The sequence below is a fragment of the Falco biarmicus genome, chromosome 5, assembly GCF_023638135.1.
Source record: "Falco biarmicus isolate bFalBia1 chromosome 5, bFalBia1.pri, whole genome shotgun sequence".
Lineage (NCBI taxonomy): Eukaryota > Metazoa > Chordata > Aves > Falconiformes > Falconidae > Falco > Falco biarmicus.
In genome coordinates, this window is record NC_079292.1 from 39,800,774 (window position 1) to 39,813,097 (window position 12,324).

General features: G+C 44.0%; 1 protein-coding gene across 1 annotated transcript in view; it reads left to right on the plus strand.

The window, feature by feature from the left end:
- The first annotated feature begins 5,437 nt into the window (after positions 1–5,437).
- Positions 5,438–12,324, plus strand: part of LRIG3 (leucine rich repeats and immunoglobulin like domains 3) — a 43,812-nt gene continuing 36,925 nt past the window's right edge. The window contains exon 1 of the mRNA XM_056341838.1: positions 5,438–5,853. Within this exon, the coding sequence (XP_056197813.1) occupies positions 5,666–5,853 (188 nt within the window). The 5' untranslated portion in view covers positions 5,438–5,665. The remainder of the gene's footprint in view (positions 5,854–12,324) is intronic.

The following is a 12,324-nucleotide window of genomic DNA, read 5'->3' on the forward strand; positions in this document are numbered from 1 at the left end:
GAAGAAACCAAGACAACTGCTTTAGATACCAAACTTCCAAATTGCTAAAATTACACAAGATGAGTCCCAGCTGCAGCTTGTTCCCCCCCCCCCAGAACAGCCAATCAGACCTTAATTCTTCAAAGATTTAGGCCCTAACTCCAATTGATTTCTCACTGTGAGATCCTTTGAGCCACTGACTTCAATGAGAGCTACACACCTAACCGTGGTGAATTCTTAACATGGGGGGCTGCAAAACAGACAAAAAAGTTATCACATCTGCCTGTGACGATTTAAGTAGATATATCTTCTAAGCACCCGGACCACCCTTTTGCAGAAACTTCCACCCCTGTTGCCGGTGTGGAACATGTGTTCAAGCTCTACGTGCAGTAGCACCCCCACGCTAAGGAAGGGGAGGAGGGAAGAACTGAAGACATTATTGTCTGGGAGAGCCACCGCTAGGCTTGACAGAGCATCTCTTTTGGATTCCCTTTCTGGCCACTTCTTGATCCTTCTTACCACGAAACATATACTTATTTTAAAAAACCCAACAAACTAAAACAACGAGTAGAACAGACCTGGCAGGTGTTTTATTACAGTAGCACCATGCTGAAAATACATCTACTTATTTTTATTCAAATTGACAACATTTGAACTTGAGCGTTCCTTAATGACATAAAGCTAACTCTTCTTTTTTCCTCTTTGAAGTTACATCACTGTAGATGTTGATTGTTTAATTGTCCGTCCAATCATGCACTTAACTTCCCACTTAGCCCCATGCAGGACATGACTTGAAGACATTAACAATTGTCACTAATGTGGATTGCCTTAGGATGTTTAAGTTTATTTGTAATGGAGGCAAACATTCACTGTTTGGAAGAATTCTATAAAAGCTGAACGTTTTCTGCCCTAGGCAAAGTTTTCAGAAAGAATTCATATGTTTTTTCTGGTTGTAATCAGTGCATTCAAATTATGCATAATTTGATTTTCATGGTTTCAGTGTTGGATCACATAAAGTTAAGTATAATTACTACCAAAATTAAATTGCTGTATGCACCTTAAGATATTCACCATGGACTTATGACACACTAGCAGGAGATTCACAATTACTAAGAAATTATTTAAGAACATTTCATTGCTTTACTCTAACGCAAGTGAAATTGCAATGGTCATGAAGTCTTAGTGCTATTATAAACTAAAAGTAATAACAACTGCTATACACAATGGGCAGAAGGAGGGTGGGAAACCTTTGCATTTAGATTAATTTCCATGAAAAACATTCCATTATATTGGATCAAATTTTTGTTTACACACACACAAAGTAAAGAAGTGAAAAGGGTCTTCTGCATCCAATAGGGACTTTTTGTGGGGCCCTCTAGTAACTTTCAGATCGCTGTCTGAGGCAAAACCTATCGCCTACTGCAAGCTATTTCATGTATGCAAGCAGCTTCCACAAAAACCATGTCCTGCTCCACTTCTGTTTTTCTAAGCAAGATGGGTCTCACTGGTCCATCTTTCTCTCCAGCTGTGGCTTTAGAAAAAGTTTTATTAGCCTTTTTTTTTTTTTTCTTCTTTAATGGATTAAATTGGGGAACTTGCAATAGGGAGTGATGATCTTGAGAGGATGAACTCCTCATTTCCTTCTCTCAGATAGTCCTAAATAGCTTCTTTGACTAGAAATGGAATTGGGGAAGTTTAGGAATAACTAAGCAGAACATTAATTCTGCCAGTACTCCTATCGGGCAATTTACTGACAGGAAAGTGGATAGATGGGCCATTGATTTCTCTCTCACTCTATCAGAACTGAGATGTGTCAGGGCACAAGCAATGTTGTTCTGCTTTGCTTCTCTTTTTTGCTGCTGAACACTACCTAAATCGTTTTATTTACCCATGAAAAGTAGAAAATCTGAAATGCATACTAGACACAGATTTGGATTACCTGGTGATCCAGGAATACATAAGGAGACTCTTAATTCCCAGGGTGGACTTAATGGACATAATAATTCAGCAGATGTAACTTCATTTCTTTGGACCTTCTGATATAAATCCTGCAGATATAACTATACATAAATACATATATCTATATGTAAATTTCTCTTGTAGTAGCTTGAGAATCCTTTAAAAACTGACTAAACCCCCTTAATTTAGATTAAACAAAATGTTGAAGTTATTATGTTATAAAAGATGTTCTAATTTTTACTCAGAACAGAAAATGTATAGTATCTTAATTTGGTTTTGCTTAACTTACCAATAGGTAAATTACTTTCAATGATCTGCCAAAACCAGCCTGATTTAAGGCTGACCTTTTCTGGAGGTAGGTTACTTGAAAGCAGTGCCTGATTTCAATGCATTAATGATATGTAGAAAAATCATACTTAGACAGCTTCTGGGTGTGTCTTTTGCCTAAAGTGAATGCATATTTTAAACAGCATATGTTTGGACTTGAATCTGTAAACGCCTGTTTATCTGATTTAAAATAATCAGGGACTGAAAAAGACAACATTAGTCAACACACAACATCCCAGTGAAGGGTCTACAGTTCACTATGCCAACTCCCTTCCTCCACTCCCAAGTCACCCAGACTACTATGCTCCCCAGTTTTGTGAAGGAAACTAATCTCATTAGCCAAGGAGAGAGCTTGAGGGTCTAGTTTTATGAGAATTTTCCTCTGCAGCCACCGCTTCCCCCTCCTCAACATCATCCCCTCAGGCTGACCTATATTCAGACTGCCACGGAAAAGGGCCTGCCTTTGCATAACCACTATGAATAAGTCCTCTTCCTTGCACAGCTACATGGAAAACTGGATGGGGAATTATTCCAACTCAGAACTAAAGTGGGGGGGGGGTGGTGTTATTATTTTTTATGGATTTCAGTCAAATCAGTCCCTTAATCCTGTTGAATATGCATGTACACTGATACATGCTGATGCCAAACAAGGGTCGGCAGAAATCCCTTGCTACATGCAGAGACAATAGGATGGAGGAACATGACACCTCTCATTCTGATATACACTTAGGGCAAATATAGTCCAGCCAGACATGTGAAGGACACATTTGTATTTGCTTATGTACAGTCATGGTGCACTCCCAACCTAAAACTAAACATGAAAAGACAGACCCCTGGGCTTGGGGGCTTCCAGCGTTCATATCAGGTACAGAATCAGTCCCTGAGACTTCTGAAAAGAGCAAATCTCCCCATGGGAAGAAAGACTTTCTGTCATGGGCTCTAAAGTACAGCATACAAGCATTTTAGAATTCATAGTATAATCCATTTTAAAACGTTTTATTGAGTATTTTGAGAAAAGAAGCTGCAAAGACAAATGGATTAATTTTCTGAATTGATTTACCTTGCTTAATTTAAAACAGGCTCATGTATTATTAGCACTAAATATGCATTAGGTTTTTCTAAGGGCACAATATCCCATGACTGCATGAGTGGTTTTCAGAATTACAAAAACCAGTTCTTGCCCTTTTCAACATTTTCACCTCCTTTTTTCTTTCTTTTTCTAGATTCTGTCTTGTTCCATAGTTCACATATGCAGCATGTGTTTATTGATTGCTACGATAAAGTAAGTTCAAAATACTTTTTTTCCATTTTTTCTTTCCCTTGGATGTTAAAACCGACAACTTAATGACTGTTGCCACTCTCTCGTGAATCACTGCCTTTGCCAACACTGGAGACAAGACAAGCTCACTTTTCCCAAATAAGAGGCCCTTTGCTGTGCACTTTGGGAACTGTAGTACAAGGCTTAGTTACTTTAAATCCATTTTAATTTTAGTGAGGTGCTCGATAATTCTCTGAAGCAATATAAACATGAAGGTCTTCCTCTTGAATTTTTGGTCACTTCACTAAAGTAGCAGGTATGGCATATTTTACCTAAATATGAACACAACATTGTCAAGAACAAATGCTGGCACTTCTGAAACAGAAGGAACTTTCCCACTGACTTCAATGGGAACAGGTAAGGCTAATGATGGATAGCTTTGAAAATCTGAATTTGGCACTGCCCTACCGGCTGTTTAGAACAGTTCATTGTTTCACAGGCTTTGTTGATCTAATGTCACCCTAACGTTTTTGAAAGGAAGAAGGCAGCTGCAAAGAAACTGAACAACTATGACAGCCGATGCTGCTGAGGCAGTTTTCATTTACAACAAATAAATGAGAGTAACCTGTAAATATAAAATAATTAAATTTTAGCCTGCATTTTGTTTCTTTGCTTGTTTGATGTGTAGAAAAAAAAGTGTGTACCTGCAGTGTTTGCTTTCCCACAGGAATTTCCTTAAGGAGCACCAGTGGTCACTGCAGCACAAGCTGACAACACATCACACCGCTCTAGCACACCCTACGCACCTGAAACAGTCACCTTGACTGGGGCACGTGGAAGTTTGTAGTCAACTCAGGACTTGCCTGCTTGGCTTGCAAATCCGTGATTCCTGACTAAAATTTTAATTTAACCTGTGTCCCAAGATACATACGGGAACAACAAAAACAGGGACAAAGTTTCAGGCTTACAGATCTTGATAGCGGAGCTCCAGGTTCCCAGCACCTAGGATGTCTACAAGGAACATGTAAGTTTCATGGTGAACCTTGGAATGTGTAAGTTTCATGGTGAACCTTGGAATCTGTAAGTTTCATGGTGAACCTTACACGGAGGTGGGAAGGAAAGCCCAGGGTCTGTGCGCAGCCCAGTGTCTGCCGAGGCAGAGCGGGGTATGCGAAGCCTACAGTAATTGAATCCATTGCAGGGTCTGGGTTTACATATGGAACTTGAACAATAGGTATTTACTTAAATTACACAGATTACCTCAGAGATGTGGAATCTGTACGCCCTGCCCACTTCCCTGAACCTCTGGAACTGGGATCCTGTGGGGAACATAATGGGCTTAATTACGGTGTCTGGACTAGCCGCGCAGGACCCGGAAGGCAGGAGTTAACCTCAACTCACCTTTTACATGCCAGTGACCCCAGGCTTGGCTGGGAACCTGGAGCGGCTTCTGGATTGCCCCGACGGCCGCGGCGGTGAAGGGAAACCCCGCACGGGCAGGGCCCCGGCGCGCAGGCCGCGGGCGACGCTCAGGGCTCCGGGGCCCGAGGCTGCGGCCCGCCGGGCCCGCTGCCCGTTGCCGCCCCCCCACCGCGGCCGGGGAAGGCGGCAAGGGCCCACACGTGCACCCGCCGTGCTCCGAGGGCGGCCATCGTCCGCCCCCCCGGCAGCGGGCAGCGGGCCCGGGGTGGCACCGCGGCGGCCCGGCAGCTGCGGGGCGCGACGCCAGCTCGCCCGCGCCCCGGCCCACCGTCCCACATGCTGCCCCGGCCCCGTAGGGCCAGGCCGGCCGGCCGCCCCCGACCGCGGCGGGGCGGGCGGGGGTTGCGGCTGTCACATGGCTGGGGGAGGGGGCTGCGGCGGGGCGGGCCGCGCTCGGGGCTCCCCCGGCCGCGCGGAGGCGGGCTGAGGCGGCGGAAAGTTTGCGGAGTGGCTGGCGGCCGGCGGCGCTGCGGACCCCCATCCCGCTTGCTGCCTCCGCTTTTTTTCTACACCCCCCCGCCCCCGCCTTCCCCCCTTGGCGGCGGCTCCGGGGCATGAGCGGGAGCCGCCACCCGCGCTGAGAGGCGGGAGGTCGCGCCGCACCCCGCTCCGTCAGTGAGGCAGCGCCAGGGACGGGAGCGCGGCGGCCCCGAGCCCGCCATGCCCCGCCGGCCCCGCGCGGCTCCCGCCGCCCTCCTGGCGCTGCTGCTGCTGCCGCCGCTGCTGCTGTGGGGCCGCGCCGCCGCCCGCTGCCCCGCGCCCTGCCGCTGCGCCGGGCACCTCGTCGCCTGCAGCCGCCTGGAGCCGAGCCGGCTGCCCCAGCGGCTGCCGCGGGGGGCGGTGCAGCTGTGAGTACTGGGGCGGCGGGGGGCCGGGGGTGCCGGCCGCCCCTGGGGGCCGAGGTGCCCGGCGGGGGCCGCGGGGCCGCCCGCGGGCGGGCTGTGCGGGGGGAGCGCGGGTTCCGTGGCGCAGCGAGGCGGGAGGTGCCGGCGGCGAGGGGCGCGGGGCGGGCGGGGGCAGCGCCGGGGGCCGGCGGCCCAGCTGTCAGCGGGGGCGGCCGCAGCGGGACAGCGGCCCCGGGCGGGCTGCGGCCCCGCGGGGCGGTGGCGGTAGCGCCCGGACTGAAACCGGGCCCGGGAGCGCCGTGCGGTGTTGTGAGCGAGGGAGGAAAAAAGTTCGGATGACTTTCTTGGAAAGCGTGCAGTCATCATCAAGTTAATGCTGAATTGCGTGTCGGGAAAACTGCGCTGGGTTTTCTTTGTGCAGCGCTTCGTCCTCGTTCCCCGACGGTGTTGGCTGTGCTGGTTCGGGTGACCCCGGAGCTGGCCCCGCGCGGCGCGGTGGCGCGGGATCGCTGGAGCCGCAGCCGCGCGTGCTGAAGTGGCATCTGTAGAAAATCTACTTTCGGCGACAAACTTTTATGGGCAAAGCATAAATTATGGGAGCTTTCTAAAAGCCTGAGGATAGCTGAGGGGCTTCTCACATTTGTTTTTAATCTCTTGTCACTCAAAGATCTTCTGTATTAGTCGTATTAATTTTCTATTACATTTCCAAAGCAGATTGAGATAAAGACTTTAAAGTAAACAGGACGACTTTCAATTAGTTGTGGCTAATTCTGTTCAATTGCCTCGTCTGGAGGTCATGCTGGTTTACGCATGAAATGTGGATGGCTGTATTGACACCATATGGAACTGAACATAGGAATGGCTCTGGGAGTTGAATATTTCCAGAAGTGGTATAGGAAAGCGTGAGGGGAAAGAAACTTTTTTTTCTTTTTTTTTTTTTTTCTTCTTTCTTTTGGCTTATGTGTTTTAAGCATACAAATCAAATACAGGATCTGCTTTACATTCAGCAACTGGTTTTGCTTCCTATTATGTTTCATCCATCCTGTTCTTTTGAACTATTTGAGTATGCAAGCATAAGTTTTCTGACAAAATCTAAGGGTTTTTTGATAGTAGGCTAAGCTTCGTAGCTTAGTTTTTTTAGCTTAGCTGACTTTAGCTGCCTTAAGTTAAAATTCAGGTGTGACAGCAATGCTAAACAAAAAAACAAGGGGAAAAGACACAACCTTCATTTCTAGAGTTGCTTTAAAAACCCCACTTTGGATTAGCGGTAATCCAAATTTGTCTTTTCCACTTATGTTACTGAGAGACAATAAAACACATTGCAGGGCTTTTTTGTTAGCACAGTGAAGGTTTTCTAATTAGAATTCCCTTGGTAGTATAAATTGTCCTTATGTAAGTTCACATTCCTTTAAAAGTGTGAGAAAATAAGTTCCACTTGTATAAATAAGCTTTGGTCTGTTGTAAGAAACCCTGCTGTGATTGATTACTCATTGGACAGCTGTGTCACTTGCTCTTAAACTCACAGGAGTACATCTTTGTAGGTGTCACCAAACCATGTGGTCTGGCCGCTTTTGTGTAAATATTTCTTTTGTTTGTGTCAAATGCCTTAGAAGTACCCTGCTCTTTCTTCCTTCCCCTCTTAATATGAGAAGGAAGAGTGCAGCATTGTCTGTTACCTCCAGCTACCCCAGTACTGAGAGCTGGGATTGCACAATCCATGAGATTATAATGTGTTTCAGTTTTACATATGCAAAAAAGGTTTGACTAGCCCGGGTTATTGTTGCAACAAACTGTGCTCTTACAAATTGTAAAAGACTGTTTATGAATTTTATTGGTATATGTTTACTGTGTTTTCCATGGAAGTCCATAGCGGGTATAGCCAAAGGCTAGTAGTTTTATTGCAGGTTTTCCAATCCTCTTTAGAAAACAACAACTATTACACCATGTTCTCAGCATATGCAAGTGAGATCTCCCAGGCAGGAGAGTGAAAGCTTTTGTGCCTGAGAAGGTCTAGTTATGTGTTGGGCTTTACACCTTCCTCTGCCCATCAGTCGACTCGCCTGGATGGAGTGTGGGTCAGACAAAGTTGGTTTTTTTGAAGCTCCATTTCACTCTTTCTTGCCTTTTGTGTTCAAATTCCCCAGTGAAAGAAAATGGGAGTGTCTCCTGTGGAAGGGCTGTGTGACCTCTGAGTGGACAGGGAGGGAAATAAAAAAAAATAAAAATGAGCCTGACTACCAAATTATGTCCCCTTCTTTTTGGTGGCAAGTGTGAGGCTACTGCTTTGTATGGAAGTGGCTTCACAAAATGGGGTGTAAACAGGCTAGAATTGTGAGCTTTACTATGATTTTAACAAAAAATACCATCTTCTGTAACTCTGCCTTCATGGAAGATAAGAGTCTGCTGAAAACCGGTAACAATTTGTAATGGCTTTGTGTAAAAACAGTTTTGAAGTTAGATTTCCATTTACTTTCAGGATGTGTGTCCTGAGATTGCAAAAATGTGGCTTTCTAAAGCTGCTATAGCAGAGCCAGAGATAGAAGGATGGAGGGAGGAAGAGTGTTGACCAGTGTCCTCCGTGCAAGCAAGCTGCTGGTGGCACTGCCATACCTTTCGTCAGGTTCACCGAGGAATGCTAAAACTGTTGGTGGGGCAGGAGGGAAAGTCTGAAATACGGTTTTCACTTGTGTTTGCATTACATCTTTAGTATTTACATTTTATAAATCCACTAGTTCTCTACCATAATTGCCAGAAAAAAGGGCCGTATGGTTTTCACAGCTGTTTTTCAATATTTTCCAGACTAAAACTTGAACATAGCAAACTGATTTATGAGTCACTTTGGATCAGTGTCTTAAAACAGCTACAGCCTGACTTTTTGTTTTTCAGCTCTCCTGATTTCTGCTGAATTAGCAGCTCTATAGGCCCCAGTGGGACTGATTAAGAAGCTGTTGCTGGATTTGCATTTTAAAATTTGACTCGGGGCTCAGGTTTCTGAGTTCTCTAAGGAAGAAGATGATAATTGTGACTAAGTGTTGTAAATTAAGTTAGAGTCTAAAAGTTATATTTATAAAATGTGTGAAGAAACACTCTCCCTCTCCCTTTATGCTTTAGGTCTTCCTTTCAATTTTTTTGTCTCATAAACACTGATGTTCAGGGTTATGTTTCAGCCTTCTAACGCAGGGACTTGTGAGTTACATTTGTATGGCCGTCTTTTCGTAATGGAATATAAAAAATAGTTTCTTACATAAAACAGGTTCTAAAAAGGGCCTCAAAAACTGGCATGCTTCTTAAAGTGGAAACAATTCCTGTTAAATGCTCAATGACTTACTAGAAATCTGAGGTGAGGAACAGGTACATGTACTTTTCATTGTTATAAATAATTTCTTAATATAAATCTGGTTTCTGAAGTTTCTGACTGCATTCACTGTTAACATCTTTGAAATTCTAGTAGCAGAAGTAATCACAGAGGAGGTTTTCTCCCACTTGTAATGTGGTTTTAACAGACAAGGGAAGTTCAGAAATGGAAAATGCATAGTAATAATCTTGGTGTTTTAACGTTGTCAGCTCCATTTCTACAAAGGAAAAATACTGATTCATTTTCAGACCTTTTCTTCATACTTGTTTTAAGATATGTTGAGAAATGCATTGACTTGAAATGTGCTTGTAGCTTTGCGACAGGGATGATAGATTTTTACATTTTAAAAATGCCTCAGATCCAGTGGTTATGAGTTTCAGAAACTTCTATAGGCTTAAGCTTCACTTAGAATATTAGCAAAAGACGAATATTTTAACTCTTGGTTCACTTCCAACCACTCTGACTTAACTTAAAAATGTAACTTGCAAGGCTTTTTTTCCCCTGGAGTTTCTCATGCCAGTAGTACTGAAATAAAATGTTTAGTAAAATATTTATAATTCATATTTTATCCAACGATTGGTAGACAAGCATGTATACAGCTGTGTGAAACAGGCGATTCAGTATTGTCTGGAGGCTTTTTTTTATTGTTGTTTTGCTTTGGATTTTTTTGTAACTTGTGTTTGACAACCTGCTGTGAGTAAACCAGGAATGAGGAATTTGTTATGCATGTACTTTTTAAAATAGGTGCTATGTGGAAAATCTGAGGGTATCTTTAGTGTTAAAAAACAAACACAAAAAAAATAGTTTGAAACCTAGTGTAAGTTGTTACGCTCACGGTTGGCTTGATGGACTCCAGATGGATGTGAGCTTGAGCTATGAGTGAAAGTGTCTGGCTCCAGTGTGGTGATCATGCACAGCAGTGGTTGTAATTGCAGGATTTTTATAGTTTTAAGAACTCTGCCAGATTTTTTTTTTTTTTTAACATGTTATAACTCCAGCAGAACAAATCTACTCACGTCTGTTACTGTCTGGTAGGTCCTTTAGGCAAATGTTTTAAATAAACCTTTTGCAGTGTTTTTAGATGAAATGAAGAAATGCAGGTTTTTAGCACTAACTTTGAAAGCTTTTTGTTGAAATAATTACTGATTCCTGAGTCTTGTCTGAAGCATGGAGAACAGTAACATATTATGCACTAACAGCCATAACTTCACTGAATTTTGGCTGTTTATTTGCATAGTTCTTATAATCCCTACAGACTAAAGCCAAATATTGAATTAAGTTTAAGGGTAAAAATTGTCTCTACTCTGTCTGCTTTAAAGGACCAAGTTAGATTCCTGTCTAGATCTTTGTAACGACATATTTTTTTCAGTATTTACATTTAAGAATGCCGTATGAGAATTTCAAATCTATGCAGCTAATGTATTCAGATGTTAAATAAAGGGATTTTTCTCCAGTCTATGGCCAGACGAATGTTTGCACTAGATTTTAAAACAGTGAAAGATGCAGTCCTCAAAATCAAGTGTAGTTAACTTCATTTACAGGAGAACTCAAAATGATAATGATGAAACTAGCATTTGTGGATTTTTGAAAATGTTTCACAGTATTGGTTTTCCATCTTTAAGAGGAAAATCTGTAGGGGTTTAGACACCTGGAAGAAGGCATGGATGTATATTAGGTGCTTGAGTCCAGAGCAGAGTCTTGGAAAACATTCCCTCTTTGGCCACCTGAAGGTGGTGGAGGGTGTTCCCCTTCTCTAGGTGGCTCACCTTCCCACTTTTTTGTGCTGGAAAATGCCTTTTGCACCTGCGGGTCTGCCCTGTGCACGATCCTGTGCAGCCCTGGCTTGGGAAACTTAATGTGTACCTCTTCCCTGCTTGTGGCTGTGAGCCAGGTGCTGGTGCCACAGCCCTGCAGCCCACTGGGCCTGATGCAGGTGGCTGGCTTAGAGCACATCTTGTAACTGAGTGCTGTTGGTACCCCTTGTAATGCCCATATGTGACTGGGATTACTTTTAATGCTTGATTTTTTTTTTTTTTTTATTATTTTTTTTAAATGCTGATTCCAGTGGAGAACAAAAGGGACAATGGAATTTTCCCAGCAGCACTGAACAGGTACTGCATAAAGCACCAAAATGGTGGGGGAGTCTAAAACATGGTTTTACTGTCCGCATGTGCTGTTGAAGAAACCTAGGTGGCTGACTGGGTTGCAGCATTACACCTGTGTCCAAGGATGTGCAATGGTGGATGCAGAGAAACCGGAGTTCTCTAGTTCTGTAGTTCTTCAGGGCTTAGTCACAGAGAAGACCACCTAGCACAGCCCCTGAACCTGGCCTGATTTAAGCCAGTTCTGGTCTGTGTGCAGCAAGGATTTGCTGATCATCAGGTTTCTTCACTTCCAGAACTGTGGATCGAGAGTAGACTTGTCCGTGGCAGTCAGGCCTGTGTTTGGCATGCTCAGTATAGGTGACTGTACTGAGTTATATTATCCAGAATAAGTAAGGAATCCTGGACTTTCCTCATAGATTGAACTTGAAATATACTTCATGCCCACATGGAAGGACCCCAGGCAGCTTGGATGACTGTTCAGTCCTTTATTAGCATGGGAAAAAGTATCATGAAGTGTGAGAAATTTCTTTGCCTTTACTTGATGCTGCAGCAGCTCACTGCTGAAGTGTACTGATACAATTCTTTACGTGTTCACATTGCAAACTCTGAAGTGAGCTTAAGAACTCCTTAAAAATAGTGCAGGTTTTGTTTGCTGGCTTGGATAAACTCAGTGTTAAAATGTTCAGTGAATACTTTGCAGGTGGCTGAATTGGTGCAGGTGAGGTGGTGACAGGTAGTGTGGGAGCCAGAAGGTGCATGTTTTGGTGGATGAATGACTTAAGAAAAGGGAGGTCTTCAACAGGGTTAGCCATGGTGACAAGACCAGTTGTGGATCTGTACAGCTTGTGCAGATCTCTATAGACGTGCAAGTTTGAGTTTCTGTAATTAGCTTCTCTGCCTTCTGTTCTATGCTCATTCTTTTATTTCTGTGATGTTTCCAGTACTTCTGAGGCTGCAGCAAAAGTTTCTTAGGACTCCTTTTTATGGTACTGTGAAATGTTCAATAGGACATAT